This window comes from Anguilla rostrata, chromosome 8 (assembly GCF_018555375.3).
Source record: "Anguilla rostrata isolate EN2019 chromosome 8, ASM1855537v3, whole genome shotgun sequence".
NCBI lineage: Eukaryota > Metazoa > Chordata > Actinopteri > Anguilliformes > Anguillidae > Anguilla > Anguilla rostrata.
This window is the reverse complement of record NC_057940.1, coordinates 35095252-35117259: the sequence shown is the minus strand read 5'-3', so window position 1 is coordinate 35117259 and position 22008 is coordinate 35095252. Positions and strand designations below refer to the sequence as shown.

General features: G+C 39.9%; 1 protein-coding gene across 1 annotated transcript; it reads right to left on the bottom strand.

Moving 5' to 3' along the window:
• Nucleotides 1-524: 524 nt before the first annotated feature.
• On the bottom strand, nt 525-21434 carry LOC135261522 (collagen triple helix repeat-containing protein 1-like). Its single transcript, XM_064347885.1, has 4 exons — nt 20983-21434; nt 3107-3325; nt 2098-2314; nt 525-1111 (listed from the first exon to the last, which is right to left on the bottom strand). The coding sequence occupies exons 1-4, from the start codon at nt 21016-21018 to the stop codon at nt 969-971; spliced, it is 615 nt and encodes a 204-aa protein (XP_064203955.1). The 5' UTR covers nt 21019-21434; the 3' UTR covers nt 525-968.
• Nucleotides 21435-22008: the final 574 nt, after the last annotated feature.

Sequence of the window (22008 nt, the reverse complement as noted above, 5' to 3'; positions counted from 1 at the left end):
TTTTTTTTTTTTTTTGAACAAAATGGCTACATTCCCAGTTCAGTTCCCTTCCAGTTCAGGAGCTGAACAGAAATTCAATTCATTCATAGAAAAATTCTCATATAATGTTATGGGCATTTTTCAATGCATAAATTTAATTTACATGCGTTCTTTGAATTGAAGTGGAACTGACCTCAACACAATTCCTAAGGCCATCCAGGAGTCTGACCGAAATTTAAGGATTAGAGCTTTATTGCAAGCAAACCTTAAGATAAGAGTATTCTCCTCCTGATGGTGTATATGCATGCACACACACACACAATTAGCAGTGAAATTTATTTTTTATACAGATTGATAAAACTATACACTGTCAAGATTTTGTTCATTTCAAGTTTTTTTGATTAAAGTTGTCCATTACATCAGCAAGAAGATTTTTACTCGAAGGAATAAATTGGCACAATATAAAAAACATTTAAAAAAAAAAAAAAAAAAAATATATATATATATATATATATGATGTGGAAGCAAGTGACAGTCACATGAAATTGTCGATATAAAAAGTGATTTTTATTAGAATTTATGAACATTGATAAATAAAAATATTATAGACAACTGGCATTGGAAAATACCTAAAATGGCAGTGGGTAAGATCAAATAAATTTTGCCAGTTAATTGAAAGTAAATTATAAATTCCAAGCAAATTGTGTTTTTCTGCGCTCTAGGTAGAACCGAACCTCCTCAAACTTGACATAGCAATCACAGATTATACTTTAGTAATAATGTCTCCTTCTGTGACAAGAGTCTCGGTCCTCAGGTGAAATTCAATATTTAAACCATAACCTTTTAGCACTTGAAGAACATTAGAAGAGAAGCTTGCCCTTGAATATATAGTGTCACCTGATTCAGTCAGGGGTGCTAGCATGAAGTGAATTACAATGTGTAAAAATATGGGGGGCCCCATGTTGGCTGGGGTATGGAAAAGGAAGGCCTCATTTCACTAACTCCTCGATGATGACCCGGGACACGGAGTTCCAGCCAGTAGAAGCGTCCCCTCGGGGGTAGTCGGCGCACGTGCCCACCCATATGCCAACGTCCACCAGACCGGCAGGGATCCCTTCACACAGACCTTCAACTGGACACAACGGGCCACGGCAACAGGTCAGCAAACATCCGCAGCGCTCACCCACCCGCATGGCGAGTCATCGCTTTGTTTTGTTCTTTCGTAACGACGAGCCTCTCCCGCAGAAGCTAATTGTAATGCACGCTGTTGAACTGACGTGATGAAGGTCTCTCCAGCCCTCCCAAAACCACCCGGGACACAGAAATACCTCTGGTTATGCTATAATTACAGTATAGACAAGTTATATATCAGCATCTGCTGCCTGAGAATGACAAAATCTCTTCTGTTTGCGCAGAAAGGAATGTGATATTATAACCCTGAACAATTCATCTCTCTTGTAGTTTTCAACTAAAATATATAAACTGCCATGTTGTAGGTCCTGTAGTTTTAGTTTTGCACAATTTACTGTGTACTGCACCCATTCTTGCAGCTTTGAGCTACCAGTCACAAATATCATTACTGTACATTTCATCTGGTGACTACATACAGTTTACAAAAATGAGAGGTCTGTGTTATTTTTCAAATAGCAGTATAGTTAAGTTCTAACAAAATTAAAAATGTATTGATAATTCCTGAACAACATTTTCATATAGCAAAGTCTATTTTAGCCAGTCTAATAAAAATTAAGTTCAAATTATTTGCCTTGAAGGTGAACAAAAAAACCATTATCCTTTAAGTTTTCCTTTCAGAAAATGACTTCCCTGAAAAAATGGTGCTGTAATGCTATGAGTTATGTTCCTCCAATACGTGCTGCCATTTCAAAATAAGGTCATCGTGTCTACTCAATTACTTGAAGCCAATTCAAACACTGTTGGCTAAATATTTTGAAGAAAAATGTTCAAAAATGGGCAATTGACTTGAACAAAACCATTGCCATTAGTTACAAGAAAGTGTGCAAAATTTCTGAAATTAATTCTGGGTTGTGGTGAATGAAACCACAGGGAAATGCAGAGGGTAGAACCCCTGACCCCAGACTGAACACGGGACGGGCCCCTCACCTGCGGAGGTGCGGTGGATGTTGATGGTGGAGTTGAAGCCGGGGCTGCCGTGGTCCAAGTAGATGATGGACTCGATGGGGAGGGGCCCCGTGCACTCGGCCCCGTTGAAGGTGAAGTACCAGCGCTGGCAGCAGGCCGTCTTGCACTTGAGCCTGAGGGAGCCGCTGAAGAGCACCCGCAGGGCGCTGTCCGAGCGCAGCTTAGTGAAGGTGCAGTCCTGCGGGAGGCATGCGCGACACGCGGGTAACTATACAGGAATGAGATGGTCATGATGTCACCACTCGTATGAAGAACAGGGAGGAGCTCCACCAACCATGGAGCACATTGGTGCCAAGCAATAAAATAATGTCAGTGGTGAATGGTTCACTCCTGGTAGTTCCCACAGGGGTCCCAGAAATATTGATGGAAATTGTAAGTAGTGACACATTGTTTTGTACTGGTAAGGTGATGCCATGACGGTCTCATCCTTAATTTATCATTTCTGTCATGACAGAGGAACATCAGTATCTAGAAGATACCAGGTTCTGATCTGAGCCCTCATTGGCTGCTAGACTCGCAGGCCCATGGAAGTCTTGATTCAAACATGATGAATGGCCAATCAAAGACTCACTTATTTTACAGCTACAGTTTTACAAAAACAATTTCAAACAATCAAAATAAAAAATGTAAACATTAAAAATTATTGAAAGTTTGTTAACATTCTAAGTTGCAACTTATCTGGGTCTGTAACGATTTAATCATAATGAAACAAGTTTAATGACAGTGTAAACAATATGAGAATCAAAAAAGTTTTAATGACAGGTGTTCGTGGGGTTTACTCGCAAGTACTATCCCAAGTCCATATGTGTATTTCCTTCCAATGCATGATTTTCTCTGAGTAAAATAAGTCAGGTTTGCATTCAGTTCTGGATGCATATACCATACAGTTGTATACATTCAGATAAATGTATCATAGTAAAATCATGTTGACTGCTGGTGTTGGTCAGTCTGTCCCACTGCTGTGACTCACAGCGATTTTGCCCATGTCGATGCCATAGTTGAGGGAGTTCCAGGCGCACTGCTTGAAGTTGGGTTTCCAGTGCTCCTGGACATTCTCTGTGGCGCATTCCCCCTTCTCCCCTTTCAGCCCATCACGGCCCGGGATGCCCGGGGTCCCAGGGATACCGTTCACACCTGGGTTCCCGTCCCGGCCGGGGGTGCCGGGTGGGCCCTGTAGACAGCTACTGTACTGGAAATAAAAGGGCAAAAAATGGGTTTGGGATGACTCCTCTCCTGCTTGGGGATGCCCTGAAGAGCCTTCATAGCCAAAAAAACCTTTTACAAAATGGACTCTTATCTCCTTTTAATTCCTGGGCTCAAGCAATCTGACCTTGATGCCACAGGATGTCATACAACAATCTAATTGTGTAATTAAGAGCTTGGATCAGACAGACCAAACACTTCTTCAGCTGTCCAGGCCCATGGGTCAGGGAATCCAAACCTGCACTGTCAAGAATAATGCTGTCAGTTCCTGTAGGGCAGGGATCTTAAACTACCTTCCTGCAATGCTCAAAAACTGAACTCAATTAAGAACTTCAATGCTGAAATGCACAACAAACCAACAGGCACTACAGCCTTTCTGGAATAGAATTTGAGAACCTTGCTGTGTCTCTTGGAAATTTTAATAATAATAATAATAATAAATTTGTCTGATTATCAGCTTGGAGTTTTCAAAACTAAACGTACAGTTAAAAGGTGTATCCATGCCCTGCACACAACAATATTAGAGAATGTATTGAAGAAATTATGCAATAAGATGGGGTGAGAACAAGTGCACAAGCAGCCCGGCAGGAGTTAAGTCTGAAACTGTTGTCCATATGAACATGTGATTCAGTTGGTCTGTTTTAGCCATTGAGTCACCATGGAAATAAATTGCCTGAGAACTGGTCCTGGAAGAAGTAATGATGCATCAGTGTACTTCCAGACAGATCATTAGTACTGGAGCTCACATGACGGAGGTCTACCATCAGGAACATCGTGTCATTTTATGGAAAAACACACAACTTGAACGGTTTCTTTCTGAAAACAACAAAGGTTATAAGGAAAAAGATACTTGGTTTTGTGTTTAACCTTGTGAATACACTTACATTTAAAATGACATAACTGGGCTACTGGGCAGCATATCCAATTAAAGCAATGATACTTGCAACAGTGTTCACAATAAAACCGTGGTAGTGCAGTAATGAGTTAGTACTGGATAAAGATAAAGTTCGTACTGCACACTTTCAGGTCATGCAATGCTCACATTGAACATTTTACCTGAAGTGCGTTATGTACTTTATAGGGGCAATTATGCCAGGAATGGATGGACCTCAACCAGGAATGAACAACCAGGTGCTACTAAGTCAACTCTAGCATTTTAAATTGAACATTTTGTGTGCATTTGATTCAAAAAAGTGATTCGTGACAGGCCTGTTTGAGTAGCACTGGGAGTTAAAGGAGTTTCTGCATAATTAAATGCAAACAGCTGATGTTTCTATTAACCTTCATTACATCACTTGGGCACAGGACCTAATTGAGGTAGCTATAGATTTTTTTCAAAATCAACACTGTCCTGCAGAAACCTCAAAAGCACACATACACAGAGACATGACATACATTCAAACAGCACATAATTATGTCAGTAGTTACATAAAGTGAGTTCAAAGTTTACCACGGGAGCATCTGTTGGGTGCCGGGTACAGTTTTGGGGGCCACCATCACCTCCTCCTGTGCACTAAAGGATTAGAGTGTCTCAGTCGATCAATCATAGCAAATAAAAGGAGGTTTAGGATGGAACTTAAACGACTGCGTGAAATGCCCGAATTAGCAACAAGCCACGTCGTCCGGCTGAAGCTGAAACATAATTTAATTTGATATGAAATTAAAATTATTCTATTGTAATATACGGCGGTCTGCCAGTGGATTTGGGAGGAATTAAAATGACGACTTTGATAAATCGCAAAAAATATATACCAATATAATTTACTCTTTTGGTAAACATAATGCCAGGTTATAATGCTAGGCTATATGCATGCATGCAAAAATAATCCCAATAAAAATGTGAACTTTGAAAATTGGATTTTGGAGGAGCTCTTACTTTCTCCACGAATTCAACGTCCCTCTTCTGTTTCGCTTTCTCCGTTCCGCAGGAAGGAACAAATAACCAAACAAAGAGCAGTGATCTAATCGGCGGATAAAACATACTTAAATATTAGGAGTTTATTATAGCCCCGGGATGTACCGCCCAGCAGGGCTTTTTATTTTCAGAAGTAGTGGAAGTTCCTCAAGGCTGAGTTAGTTATAAGCGCCGTCTCCCTCTGCGCTGTGCGTAAATGTGCGTTAGATCGGGAAACCCCTTGATGATTTTGGAGTTTTTGTATCCCACACACGAAGACCGACTTTGTTTCGAATGCTTTGACTTGTAAAAGGAGTCAGAAAAATGTTCAGGGAAAAGAGATATTTTTTGCAAAGGCAAGGGATAAAATGTCACAGTGGATAAGACTTTTCGGTGTGGACTTACAAAAACGTTCTGTACATCATGCGCCCCGTTTTCCATGTAAATCAATGGGTAGTGCATTCTAGACCCGAGGACTAAAATTTCGACAGTGCACATATCACCACTGTAGTACAGCGCTCTTTGAGGTTAAACCGTCTTCAGCATAGTCCTAATAGTTGGTCCCTGATCGTGAAATGGTTATGGAGTTTGTCTTTGTGAATATGGGAGACGTTAGATAAAGTTTTATTTGGACCATACATGTGAAAATAAAATCATATTACAATGGAACGTTTGCATTCGGGGCAACTGGGATGTCCATAACTTTTTTTTATTTCGTAATAGAACACAAAGTCTAACCCACTTTTTGCAGAAGAAAATACTAAATGTTTTGCTAGGCTATTTATTTATTTATTTACTTATTTATTTATTTATTCTTTGCTCCAGTACATTTGTCGTGATCTTTCCAAATGCTGTGAAGGTTTTCCCTCACATACTGTAAAACAAGATTTTTTTAAAATTTCAAAGTAAATTTGACAGATTCTACCAGTAGTCTATAGTATCTCCAGCAAAACTCAGCCTGTTGTAATGAAATACACTCACCGGCCACTTTATTAGGTACACCTATTCAACTGCTCGTTAACGCAAATATCTAATCAGCCAATCATGTCGTAGCAACACAATGCATTTAGGCATGTAGACATGGTCAAGACGATCTGCTGAAGTTCAAACCAAGCATCAGAATGGGGAAGAAAGGTGATTTAAGTGACTTTGAACGTGGCATGGTTGTTGGTGCCAGTAACACATGGCCTTTTATTCACTTTCAAATTAGTCCAGAAGGCTTGCAAGGATTTTAATAGAAATGCATAAAGAAAGACATTTTGGTGAGCTCTTGAGTTGAGCTAAAAGACAGCAATTGTCATTCTTGCCCTCAAGCGGTTTCATCAGTGAATCATGTAAAACATCACTTTGTTACATTCTTAGACTTTTGTTTGTGTATGTATGTCTACTTCTCACTACAATGTTATGGATTCATAATTTTTTATTGCTATGATGTCCTTTTACAATAAACTTGAATTTCATATTGCGCTACGTTTTCAAAGGATTGATGAGCTGCAGACTCAATTTCTCCAAATAGTTCTTTTTGCTGTAGAGCCTCCTGTAATCATGCTTTAACGCATCTTGCCTGCACTATATGTAGGGGAATAGATGCTGCTGGTATGTGTGGGTCCACCCCAGTATAGGTTAATGGGCTCAATCTCAAACACCTTTTATGAGTTATTGTGAGATCTATGCACATTTAGTCATAATTTAAAGAGACCTCTCAACCAAAGTTCTTAATTAGAAATATGAGGAAAAAATATTTGAGTAAATAATCATGCAGTCACAGCTAGGTAGGTAAAGGGTGACTTGTACTGTAGCTTCTACAGGTTATATGCACCATTTGCGAGGATACAACGAATCTTAAAATCATAAAGCAAGAATCACAAACAAGCTTAAAAATAAATAGCCCTCTGTTTCTGACTTTCTATGGTCTTTCTGAAGGAAATCTCACTACTCAGATGGGAGGCTGGAGTTTTTACTTCCCAAAAATGTAGATCCCAATAACCTGATACCAAAAATTGAATGTGAAGTCTGTCCCCAAAAGTCTCTCCTCAAAACATCTCTGCACAAAAAGTGTGTCCACCAATCACTGTGAGTGACTTGGAGGACCCTTTCCTCCAAGTCACTCACACGTCCTTCACTACATCATGATCTGTTTCTGCATTCAAATAGTGCATACCAACCTCATTTCTATTACACTCTTCAACCACTCCCTCATTCACCTCCACATGACCCACTAACAAGTTTTCATCCCCACCTATTGATTCATTGTTGCCTTTTTGTCATGCAGCGTCAAAACTCGGTAGTTTCACAGGTGTCTCTCTGTTTCCTTTCCAGACACTGTGTTCTGTGTCTAGAGCCTGTTCAAAGGCCCCCTGTCTCAGTCTTTTTCTTCCCCTTTTTGTCACTTGTAGGCAGCCTTTCTTTGCCTCTTGCTTCTTGCTTGACAGGTCTTGCAATTCGCACTGTTGTCATTTTTGTTGATGCAATCCATTTCTGCACAACAGACTGTGCTTGTCTGTGCTGTTGCTCCTCAGGCTGGCCCCATCCGGCAGCAGATCTGTTCCTTCCTCTTCTGACTCAAACCAGTTCTGCTAACTGTCACTTTTAAAATAGCCCTGGGTCCAAAGCAGGCCTCAGCTTCACCAGAACAGTCTTAAAGCAAAGCAGACTGCAAAATTATACTTCTTTACCTATGACACATTAAACGAGCTAGCACCTTTCTCACTTGGATGAATCCTTTATTTTCCATAATCCCTACAGACTTTTGTGGTCCCAAGCAGCCCTGATTCCTACTAAAATTTCAAAAACTAAAACTGGCAGTGGGGCTTTGGTGCCTTGAAATGATGTAATCACTTGTCTCATTATGTGTGCATGTCAGAGACAATCTCAGCATTTAAGTCCAGGTAAACAGCCCTCCTATTTAGTTTGCTGCTGCATGTTTGAAAATACTTCTCCCTATGATGTATGCTTTATTCACTGTATTGTAGCAACTATCAATGTATCTGAGCTGCAGCTGATGCCTGGATTATGAGGCTGTTGAGTTATTACTCTCCTTTCTGCCACTTACTACACAGGGGCATATTTTTAAGGTTCCCTCAGCACCGTCCTTTGGGGTGCTTTCAAGATCCCACATCAAATAAATGATATGCTTTACTCTGGATCTGCATAAGGAAAGGCTGCTGTTGGTGAGCTAAGAGGCTCAGTTCTCAATTGAATCTGGTGCCTGCTTTCCTTTGGATCTTAATCTTAATGAAATTCTTCTGCTAAAGCCCCCAAGATATTTGCATGAATGGCACGACATATGAATGTTTCTTATATTGCCATGTATTGTGTTATTACCCAAAAATAACTGATTCTACTGTGAATTGAATCCCACTGTTGCAACATAGCCAATTTTCTCTCACATTTACTCAAATATAATGTCATAGATGCCTCTCCTGGACGGTAAGGCTGGTGTACTCCCATGACCCTGAGAGCTAAGCCGTTCACATTTCTGTTTAACTATTATGTACATAACTGTAAGGGCACTTGTCACCTTTCTTTCTCTTATAATGAGATTCTCTGTTATGCGAGTGCTCAAATTTATGTCAAATAAAATATAGTTCAATTTATTCAGTTATATATTCTTAATAGTTTCATTTGGCCACACAGCTTCACCTAGGCCCCATTTACAGGTGGTTTCTGAGATTATCATCCCGTTTTTATGCAGCTGCAGCAACTGTCAAGTAGAAATACCTTTAGGATTTAGGGTTCATTTTATTTATTGTCTGTCTTAAGAAATGCTTGCAGACATACACTGATCTCGCTTGCTGATATTGTGTTAGGCCTTTCCAGACCAAGACAATAGCCAGTGGTAAAACTCTGATTTTTATTTCCCTGTGTCTGTGGTTCATCATGGACACATCCATATATGGAAGATAAAGTTTTCATTTCCTGTACACGTGCCATGGCTGGAAACCACAGAGCTGCAACTGAGTGTGTAGTTTATTGCATTGTACCACAACAGGCACTTTACAGACACTGGCCTTCATGTTCTCCCATTCGATCACATTAGGCACAATGTGTTCACTCCTGTAAAACACTGCAGGCTTGTGTGCCAAGCAGACAGAACCTGGAGGGGAGTCAGGAAACAGGAGCCGATTTGATACAATGTGAATCATGCAGCAGCCGCATAAACGCGCCAGCTTGGATGGAGCACAGCAGTTGATTTGCACTTGCTAATCACAAAGTATTTAAAATCCAGCGGCAAATAATAATTACATAGCCAGAGTAATTGTATTCCCCTAGACTAATTAAGCCAAATGTGTAGTTAGCCAGTACATTATAACCTTTAGTGTGAGCCTTTTTATTGCTCAGGGACAAGTTCCGCTTTATACTCCCCAGTTTGGAATTGCCAGTTGCACACAGAACAGAAGAGTGTCGTTTCAAAGGATGGCATGGTGCGCGGGCTAGCATTAACCTACTCTGCCCCCATTGGGACAAAGAAAATTGCATCCCTGCATTGCAATCTCCTGATCATAATCATCCAATGACATCCAGTGACACCTGGGTGATAGGGCCCCAACTCGTCTCAAAGCAGGATCCATTATCGACTGAGCCACCAGGGAGTCCAGCGCTCGGGCCCTCAGTCGTTCACTGAGTCGGTATGAGGTGAACCGGGCTGCATCACGATGGGCAGGTCATGCTTTGGTTGTTTAACTAAGCCATCAGGACAACCAGGGCAGGGCAGAAAGGCTGTGGAAAATTCAAGCGATATGGAAAACAGACAAGAAATGTTCCCATGCGATTCTTTTCAGTGGCTGCTCACGGAAATTGTATAATAAATGTAAATGTCATACAGCTGTTTCCTGCTCATTGGTTACTTCTAAAATTAACTTTAAAATCTTTTGTCACCTATATTGCCATTTCTGACACAGGTTATTTTGTCACATAAAATTGGCACAAGCAGATTCCAAAAAGGACCCATGAAGCAAATGGTACTGTTAAAGTTTTGCCAGTCTCAAAAATGAGATGGTAAAATTTGTACGTGTACTTGTGAGCGATCCATTGGGATTAAAATTAATATTGTTTCCATGCAATTCATCACAATTCTCCAACCAGGTTAGCCATGGTTCAGCTTAAAAAAAGGGTTACATAGCTGAGCAGTGGATCAAACATCATGTGGCCAGAAAATTCAATAGTCAGCTGCAGGTACTTTTTATGTTTCTTCTTTCTAAAGATGTTTCTTCATGGAATATAAGTACAAAAGATATGAAATGGGGTAGCATGCATGAAATGGCAAGAGAGACTTTCAGATCATTGTATTGACTGTATTGTATCTATTTCACCTTGTAATCCAACTGTGCTATAAACTCAAAGCTGCTGCAGAATTAAAGGAATTAGGGTTCAAGAAGTGTGTTTTTAAGGAAGAATATTGTCATGAATGCTAGCTGGTTTTAGGATGTGACTGGTGTGTTGTCTTCATTTTTTCCAAGGGCCCTTTGCGCTAAGGATTCAGTGAATTCCTCAGTGGCTGCAGCCAACCTGAAATGAGATAAGTTTGGTTGCCAGATACGACACCAAAAATCCTCCCATATATCACTGCATTAAAATGACAAGATCTGTGCATCACAAACTGTGGAATCTTGTTTGTGATGATGTTGTTTATTATTTAAATGGAAAACAAATCTAAACAAAATGACATTTATTGTTTTTGGTGTTGAATTTTTTTAAGTCAGTTAAATATTGATATACAATCCTCGTACACTCTTACTGCAGAACACTATAGCATAAAAACTAAAAGGCAAAAATAAATAAATAAATAAATAAATAAAAAGTTAGTTTAGATTGCCAGTGAACCTTCATTTCGAGTTTGTTGTCCCTGGCAACAGCAATTGGTTACTTCTGCCAGCAGGTGGCGAAATGATTCCATTATTCTCTGAAAAAATGTTGTACCCAATGAAATATGAAAGTAGACTATTGTAGGAGTTTATGATGCAAAATTAACAGGTAGTCTGACAAAAATCATTTTCAAACCAATGGAGTACAAAATCATACCAACTAGTAGGGTTATGCAATCACATAGAAAACCTGTTGAATATCAAACCTGGATATGCAAGATAAGATATTTTGGGGCTGAATATGAGTGCAGGCTGAGCCCAACAGCCCACACCTCATGGGACCATGCCTAAGACTGGGACAGGGAGTCCCCAGGGACAGGACGAAGTCAGCTCTTGTCCCGCCAGGAGTAGACAACATTTACTTCTCCGGATTATGCCAATCCACAAAACCCCCTTAGATAACAAAAATATTTCAACATGAAAATCCGTGCTCTCGGTTTTGCAATCCTTGCGCGCAAGTTTGCAGTCAGTATCCTCGGTTTTAAAAATCCATACCCTCAGTGTTGCAATCCGTGCTTACGGTTTGCGTGAGATCACTCGGGTTTGCAATGTTGAATCCATTTGCAAACAAAGGGTTAATTGCAGGAAAGTCAGAAACGAAGCATCATAGCTACAATTCACACATGAGGAAACAGGATATTATTAAAGCGATATGGTACAATAACCCGCGGTAGCCTATCTAATGAATATTGGCACGGCTGGGGACTGATGTCAGGCATGACTTGAAGCGGAGATCCCTGGCAAACCACCTAGCCATGGCTACATGGTATAAAAGGGGTTCCAGTACCATATCACTTATAAAATGGTATAAATATGCACCTTCTAATAATTAAACAAAGAAAGACAACACAACAAATTAAAAAATAATGTTTTAATATATTGCATGGTGTGTCATTCTGCTGAATTCATTAAGTTATAAGAAACTTGTTTGGACCTAATTTTATATATATATATATATATATATATATAGCCTATATATATATATTGGGATGGCAGGTATGCCATCCTGCCAAGTTACGCCTTGGCGGGGGCATGCCCCATACCTATACAGCACCGAGAGTTTGGCACTTTTCAGGGTTCCCCACAGAAATAACCACAACAGCCACAGACACTCAGCCCTTAAAAACATTAAATTCTGTACATTCTGACCCCATTTCAACAGACAGATTTCATAAACAACTTCACATGTCCACACAATAAAGCCCCAAACTAAGGGGATTTTGCGTTTTCTCCTTCTTCTTCCCCTTCTTCTTCTTCTTCTTCTTCTCATTCTTATTTTTCCTGCCACCTATCCCACAAACAAAATGTCTCCCCATTGGACATTTTACCGACACCAGCCAAATCTTCACCTACACGACCCAATCAAAAACTTGCATACACACGCAAAATACCCATTGGGATGGCATACCTTTTTACTCTGAAACATTTCCAGTTTAAACAGCTAGTCTGCCTGTGGCCTAGTGGGCAAGGTTACAGTCTTGGGAACATGGGGTCCTAGGTTCAAGCCCAGCTAGGAACATGTTTCTTTAACCTGCTTTTACCCTCACTAATAATTGTCTACTACTTCTCAATTAGGCTATTGCTTTTGCACCATATCTACCCGCCGTTCACCGAACGTATACACTGCATTATGCACGTCTGCACGTTCAGTTATTAACCGGCTACAATAAAGCACAACAGTGCAATAGATTTCACACGTCACGTAACCCTCCACTTTAACGACTAATGCTTTATACCGACTGTTATATACCGTTCGATAAGGAAACTAAGCTTGCTCATGGTCACTTCATTTACTTTGCACTATAGTCTGTGATCATGTCAACCTTCACCTACATGCCCATTCTACTAAAAACATATTGTTTCAACTACGCAATTTTATAATTTCTCCTAATTTCTCTCACACTGTTGTTATTTTCTCATATGCAAAGCCTGCTGGGACATATGCATCTGCTCCTATTCTCCACTATCAAGTTTTCCGGTTCTAGCTTAGAAAAACAGCGAAGAGGATTCCTACCTGCAGATAAGCCTATCAAAATGCCTTATAAACCTTACAAACACTAAAAGTGCATCTCCACAAAATAACACACAGCGGAGCAGGACAGAAGGGTACACAAGTTGCAACCTAGGGAGCTCTAATTCTACGGGCTTGCTGATTCTTTTGTCAAGGCTCGTTGGATGGCCGTCAAATCCGTGAGTACATACACTGGCCATATTTCACCTGCGTTTCTGATGCGTTTAAGCTTATGCCACCGCACCCTTTGTCACAGCCACTGTTTTACATATAGGCCTATAGCAAACCGAAACTGCTAAACGGTACATGCTCATCAGACAGTGCAAATTCACACAAGGATAGCCATAATCCACAACCGTTTCTTACAGGGTCACTTCGCATTTCTCACTCTGATAATAAAACACTTTGCAAAAAGAAATGATATCTCATAAAAAAACACGTTTTCAACGTACAAAAATGCCAAGTTACTCACACATACAAGACATACACCGTCTATTACTCATTCATTCAGACTGCCAAAATCCAGGCCTGCCATTAAAAGTATTGATATCAAAATGACGCCAAGTTACGGTACTACAAACAATATAGGCTATCTTGCCTCACCCAAATTAAATAAGATGTATTCCAAATGCTACCCAATATTTCCTCAATTCTTTCAAGTCACTTGGCCCTGTGGTTTGTAATATTACCATTTTACAATGTCATGCAAACTTTGTGTCAGATCAAAGTGTCAAATATTTTGAATTGCCTCATGGAACACATTGAAATTCATGTAGAAAACTGCTGGTGAGTAACTACAGGAAGCATATTTCTCCAGAAAACATATGTTTATACTTGCTTCTGAACTGAATTTCAGTACATGTACAAGTGATTGTATATTTGCTACGTACAATAAATACTGCATGTAAAATACATATTGTACATACATACATAGAGAACTTCTTTATCCCCATGGGGACATTTCCCTCGCAGCATGTTACATTCACATTTACAAACAGACATTTATACCAAGAAACATACAATCATTCACGCAACAGAAAGGCTGGGCAGCGAAATACATAGCCTACATACCAATACAAATTGGACATATAGACGCCTATTCAATCAATCTATGAGAACACTGTGAGAAAGCCATCCACACATATGTTGGGCCTGTCCATGTAGCCTATTGCATGCTTATACGCACAGGGCCAAGTGACTTGAAAGAATTGAGGAAATATTGGATAGCATTGCTTTGGAATGCATCTTATTTAATTTCAGTGAGGCAAGATAGCCTATATTGTTTGTATTACCGTAACTTGGCGTCATTTTGATATCAATACTTTTAATGGGCTGGATTTTGGCAGTCTGAATGAATGAGTTATAGACGGTGTATGTCTTGTATGTGTGAGTAACTTGGCATTTTTTTATGTTGAAAACATAACATGTTTTTTATGAGATATATACATACAAGGTATATTTTTTTTCACCTAGGGTGCCTAGAGGGCTTCCTACCAGCCAAGTCCATCCTCTAAACAGCCTATCAAATCTACTATGTAATCTAGTCTCCTGTAGTATGTGTGGTCATTACAGTGGAAAATACTCACTGGCTCACATGTAAGCAACAATGGGGCACATGTTTTGTTTGCCGGGTGTATGAGTCTGAGCGGCACAGTGGTGACAATGAGCAGCACAACTAGAAATTTAGAATAGTTCGTTGAGCACAATCAGCCTTCTGCAAGTCCTTAAATTTGAATTAACCACTTATGTTCAAGGGTATTACAAGAATGACTCCCCTGGGATTAGAACCATGTCAGAGGGCCAGTTTCTCGATTATTCCCCACCCAGCCATGGAAAACCTTTGAACAGTTTTGTTCTTTTGTTTAATTTCTGTTTCATTCATATTTCATAATCAAACTGAATTACAGACTGTTCACACAATGTTCCTTCTGAGCCTGGGATGTAGCTTATTCATTAAAAAAACATGAGCACCCACAATATGAATATTCACGTAGTCAAAGCCAAAGACAGTTCTTGCGATGTGATAACGGAGAACGAAGCCTTATCACACAAGCCTGGGTCATTAAAAACATTTTTTGAATGAAACGATGCAGGAAAAAAACCAGAGACATGATAGAAATTTTTTTCTAAATGTAATGGTGCCTCTTGGTTTTTCTTGATATAATCACAAACTGTTCATATTGCATGCCTGCATATCTGCACACACACACACACACATACGCACATCTAAGAACTGCTTCAGTGATCAGCCAGTGGGTTGGCAATTTCAGTGTCCTATGCTAAGCGCTCCAGACAACAACAAAAAAGGCATTGATACCATGTCCTTTGTTGGAAGTTACTGTTCAATTCCCATTCCGTTGGCTCATACACCATTCTGTCACAAAACACTTTGTATGGAAAATCTACTTCCCTTTCTTACTATATGTTGCCCAAACTAATGTTGACTCGAGGGGCTCCCTTGGGTCATGTTCAGATCTTAAATTCTGTTCCCGGTGCTCTAAGGCTATGGTAAATGATTAATGCAATTATTATAAGAGTGTGGGTTTCTCTACAGGCACCATGCCAACCAGAGCCCCTGTACCATCATTAAATCTATGTGGAAACCAGACCCTTCACCTGGGAACCTTTCACAAGTTACATACTACTGTGCTTATTAGCTTTTGGGGTCAATTCATTTTTTATTTAGTCCACTGAAAATATGAATTGAAACTAAATTTACTCATTGAAAAATCGCAATGGGAAGTACATGGGAACTTCTCAATTTATTTCTAAAATGACATTTCTTGAAATGTAACTAGCCAGCAACCCTGTGAATTATACCTGTGAGAATTTGTCCCAGCATGGGTGCTCTCGGTTGGTATATTACAGGTCAGTAGCAATCAGTGCCAGTGTTATTGAACATTATGTGCTTGATGAGTGGAGGGCCAGAGGCAGCTGGAGCTGGACCTTAGATCTTGGTCTTGGCGGATTATGTAGCACTCCCGACCCCCAATGGACCTCGTTAGAGACTGATGGAAGGGCTCATTCTGAGTCCTCAGCTGAGATGGCAGTGGGTAGGCTGCAGACTACGGCTGGTTGCACCATCAGGCTTGGGGGGAGGGGGCAGGTTCTAACATCCTGGATGGAACGCTGGACTTTCATTGTTCAGTTTAGTTCCAGTGAACGGTTCTACAGTGAATAATGTAGAGCTGCAACTTGTAACAGTATCAACAACGTAAACAAGATACTTAATGTGACCCTGAGTACGTCAGTTGGATTTAAACTAATATAAACTTGCAAACCATGTGAATGGAAAAACTGCCAGCACCAGATCTCTCTTCCTCTCTTTCGTCTTACGGGTTGAAATCCCATCCCGAGGTGTCCAATTACCAGGTCTTCTCCGCAGTGATTCATATCGCTGCTCTTCACCAACAGGCTCAACAGGCTCGGCTGCTAACTGAACACGCCAGCTGTCATTGGGATTGGGATGGCTTATATCCCTCATTAATCAGAAATGACTGTGGGTATGGGGTGAGTTTTAGTCTACAACTAGGGATATTGCGTCCCATATGTTCAGCATTCTTTGATGCAACCGTAACAAATAAAAACTGAGACGATATTCTAGCTCTTTTCGAGCATTCTCCCAGCACGTTGAAATGAGATTTCAGAGCATCCAGTCACCCCAAAAAAAAAAAAAAAAAAAACGGAAGTCAGGCCAGTGCACAAAGGACGTCTTCCCTTATTGTCTGATCAGTTTCTTCATCATAACGGATAATGGATTAGGCCTACGTTGATGATTCTCAGGCTTCAAACAACTGCCTGTGAGAATTTCCCATGGCACCGTTAGGTTGTGTTATCTCACCAAGACAATGTTCAAATCAAGTAAAATGCTTCATGCTTTAAGCTAGTGTTAGTAATACTCTAAATAATTTGCTCTCTTACTGTGTAGACAATTGTTTTTTTTTGCTGGATTAGATATTTCTGGTGGCCCCCAAGGCACCCTAGATGAATAAAAAATATCTCTGAGGAAATGCGTACTATCAGTTTTGTTAGGTGCTTTTCTGGGGTTCTCCGTTTCGAGTCGTGCCTAACATTAGGCCTACCCCTTAGGCCCGAGCCATGAATGATATCGGCTACCACTGGTTCTTGTACCATATCGCTTCATTATTTGTCGAGTTTCCTCGAGTGTGCACTGGCACTTTATTTACAAATGACTTTGACAATTTAAATCCGAGTGATCACACTCCAAAACCATGTGAATGGAATGCAAAACTGAGTGTACGGATTCGCAAGTGGAATGCACGGATTGCAAAAATTAGGTATTGCACAGCTGAATGTAGGCTACGGATTGGAAAACCGGACACACAGATGGGAAAACCGAGCGCAAGGATCAAAAAACCGACTCAATCGATTATGAAACTGAGAGTACGGATTTCCACATTGAGATATTTTTTTCACATAGGGTGTCATAGGGTTGCTAGGATATTTTTTTATTAAAACCTACAAATATACATTTGGTTGTGGCTTAGAGTTAGCTGGTTGCCTAAAATGAGATGGGACTTCTGCTTTGAAAGTGTTTTAGGGCCTATTTAACAATGACAATCAAAACTAGAAAGGTTACAATTCCTGAAGGAATTGTGTGCAGCTTGCTTCAAATTCCAACTGGCACTGTCCTCAAGCCTCAATGCATTTCTATGAGGGTGTAGCATCCCAGGCTGAATGATGGTCAGACTCTTTACTGATGGTTTATGAAGTCCTTTAATGTTGTTTATCATAAACACACCGTAAAAGCTAAAGGAAAAACAAATACAAAATACATAAATACATTTACTTTAAATGACACAAAACAACCTTTATGCACATGGCTGTACTAATCCCAGAGTCTCTTTTAAGTATCCCTTTATTTTGCTACTGAGTTTAAGCCAACAAAAGTGCATATTAAATGTACAGCTTCGAAAACATTTACCGAATTAAAATGTACTTCCATGAATGTGTATTCATATAATGTGCATCCATAAATCACAATATAGTCTCAGCTATTCTTCTAATGTATTATTGGCTGTTTGCGGTTTCATTAGGGGTCCAAGCAGCGAAGCTGCTGGAACTCTATTGTATCTGTTAGGATTATTATTATTATTATTATTATTATTATTATTATTTTTCTCAGCTAAAAGTGTCTGAGGCTCAACAACCATAAGTCCTATAGCAACCAAATTTGGTAGGTGGGTTCCTATGGCCCCCCACTACTCAGGCACTAAATATCACCCATGTTGGTCAGATGGTGGCGCTATAACAAAGGGTCATGTTCAAAAGGTCATAACTCCCACACCATAAGTGAGATCAACACAAAACTTAATCGAACGATGCATCTGAATGTGCTCTACGACTTTGCTATTGGGACCACCTATGTCCGCCATATTGTTTGCCCGCCATTTGGACTTTTTATTCGTTGGGGTACGGAAGAGCTGTAGCTCCAAATCTAAAGTGTTACGACATCTAGTAAACTCCTTTACGGCAAGCGGCTAGAATACATCCATGGCGACGCAAGTAATCCGATACCGTAAGGTCTAGTTTTTATCAGTGAGGGGAGGGTCTGAACGTCGGGGAAGCAATGGAAGACAGTGCCAGCCAGAGTGCATGCTAGGCTACTAAGAGTTTGTTAGTAAAAGCTTTTTGAGAGGATGAATAATTACTTTTCTTTGGCATGGATCCATTTGAAGGCAGTATCGGGTGAGTTCGTTTAGTCTTTGAATCTGTCATTATGCTGAGAAATAGCTAAACCATTTTATTGACAGTATTTTAGTTTTTGTGCAAAGGCGTGAAAACATGCTGGTATAATAAAACAATGACAGTAATACATATATAGTCCGCTTCGTTCCGTTGCTACCATAACACAACAAACTATCTTGTGTCTACAGCTGCAGTTCCTCACTGCAATTACTAACATTGAATATAAACAAAAGACGCAATTTATGCTGTAGTCTGCCAATGTCAGAATAAATAAGGTAGGCTACTCTGCGCGCAGGTAGCAGGGATGGCGAGTTGATATTTCGTTTTTTGTTTCGTTTTTTTTCAATGTCGTATTTATTATTTGAAATATGTATTATTATTCTATCTGTCTCTGAGGTGCTCTGAAGTGTGCATTCTCTGCTAAACTGAGCAATGGATTGGAATAAGTGTCTGCATTGCACGGTATTCCGAAATTTCAGCACTTTTTCGGCACTTAAAAAAAAAAGAAACGGTTCGGTATTACAATTTTCCGACGTTCGGTAGTTTTGTGTCAAATGTAAAAGCCAGGGAAATGTGTATCCCACATTACTGATCGAGAGGATGAAAAGTGTAATTTGTCAGAATCTTCGCTAGATGGCAGTAGCAACTAAGGTTGCCAAGTGAGGTGACATTGCGCTTGTGCACTCACTCGTTGATACAGCGTAAGCTTCCACTCAGTTCACTTCAGTAGCAATAGGTGTTCTAATTTGGAAATATTTTATTCTAGGAAGATGCTGCATTGTTATTAAAGTATGCTGTTTTTAGATCTATTTAAAAGTGAAAGACCTGTTTAAAGATTATTTCGTTTACAACTGTTTAATTTTTTTAATATATTTAATATATTTTTCTATTGTTTAGTGTTGTAACACTATGGGCCTACGCTTATTGAACAGGCTTCAACTTAAAGGTTGTTAATAAACCAGGTTTTTAATAAACCATGAATTCGAAAATGTGGTCAACCCTTGTGGACATTACGTTCCTGATCTATTAAGGTATTTTCAGTATCGTTAGGTACCGAGTATTGTGATACTAAACCTGGTATCGGTATCAAAGTCAAAATTTTGGTATCGTGACAACACTAGTGTTGCGGCATGGAAGCGCTGCAGCTGTACATACACATCGGGCCATCTAAGTCTTACGACATAGTAAAGGCCTTTACGGGAAGCGGCCAGGACACATCCATGGCGACGCAACTAAGTAATCCGACAGCGTCTCTTAGCACAAAATTGGCCATAAGTCATCAATATTTTGTACAATCATCATGATATTCAGTAGATATGCTGGGTGAAGGTATATGATCATGAGGACAAAAACATTTTAAAATCGCAATAGTGCCAATGCTTGGACCCCTCCCAACGCCGCTTGGGGCTTTAATTTCATTTATATTCGTGCGTATATTCTGAAAGGCACAGCCTTTGCGTTGCTCGGTCCTGTAACACGGGTCTCCACAGAATATAACAAATGGCATGTCTTTAATGCATGCGGACAACCGCCAATGTATGTAGCTAGTAACCCAAAACACGCTTAACCACAAACAAGAGCGCTAACTTCTTAACGCCTTCTTCACATCAAACACATCTCAATAGTTTAAAACCAACGATACAAAATGCCTGAAGACAGCTTGTTAACGAGGCGTGAAAAATGCTGATACAATTAGCATATAGCAGATAATAGACTATGGCAATTAACATAGCAGGTAACACATGCTAGTTCACCAAGTTCACAAAACGAACTATTCATTCTACATATTAACATATAATGTATAAACACACACACACATATATCTGTGTGTGTGTATATATATATATATATATATATATATATATATATATATATATATATATATATATATATATATATACACACACACATATATTTAGAAGAAGATTTACCAACCTTGTGCCCTTGAGTTGAATTGAGTACCCCATATAGGCTACCTTTAAACCATTTTTACATAGCCCAGAAGAAGCACGAAACCGTCCAGACCCATGGCGCACCGTAGGGTTACATATACAGCAGAGAATCAGCAAGTAGCGATTATGTTCCAGAGATTAGTCATATCGTAAAAGTGTCATGAGTAAAACTTGACTAACTATATAGCTAGCTAGCTATGGCATGGTCCTCACCTCTGTAACGTTATTTGTTATCCTCCGTGTGTCCATACATCTGCATCGGTCGTTGTAGCGTCCGTGTGTCCATACATCTGTACCGGTGGTTGTAGCTGTGTGCCATTAGCTCCTACTCATGCGTGCAGGATAGCATCCGTAGGTTAACTAAAGTAGGCAAAACGCTAACATGTTAGCGTAGGCGATAAAGCTGTGCTTAAAAATCTCGTGCCGTTGGAAGTGCATCCTACTCATAGACCGTGAACACCTGCGCATGCGTCCTACAGCGTTCCACGAAACGTCCCACGAAACTTCCCTGCATGACCTTCTATGGTGTGACCACAAAAAAGTTGAATATTTCAAAAAGTTTTTAATATTTCAAAAATCTGAATACAAGCAATAATGTCTGGAACTAGCCGGTCATTTTGGTGTAAAAAGTTTGAATGTAGTGCAAATACTGTAGGACTAGTTAGAGCTAGAAAAAATGGTCGGGAAGTGCAGGTAATAAGAAATATGAAAGATACCAAGAGTTGGCCTGCCGGAAGCAAGCCCACCAACAAATTATGGAAATATTATGGATTCCAGATATTTGGAAGATGCTGTGGTTTAACTCTCATGGTGCCCTTGAGAAGCCACCAGATAGCGCCTGTTACCCTTTCATAATGTCAAATTTTTGCCTTTCATTGTAGTATTTAAATGGGGCATGCCCCCGCCAAGGCGTAACTTGGCGGGATGGCATACCTGCCATCCCATTCCCTGTGTATCTCGCGTTTCGTGGCTTGGTTTTTGTGTTCGACGACCTGTGTGGTGCTCAGTGCTTAGTGTCCAGTTTGTAGTATTCTCTCCTGGCTGTCTCCTGGTTTCCTTTTTATTTTTACTGAGTCCTCAAGTCAAGACTGATTTTTTAAATGGGCCAATTGAAATTTAGCAAACTTAGCTTTAAGACATGGAACAGCTGTCACTTCTCTCACAGATGCACTGCAGAAATGAAATATTAATAGGTAGCCTATTATAAACGCAAATTCAATAAATAGCTCTTCCCAGTTT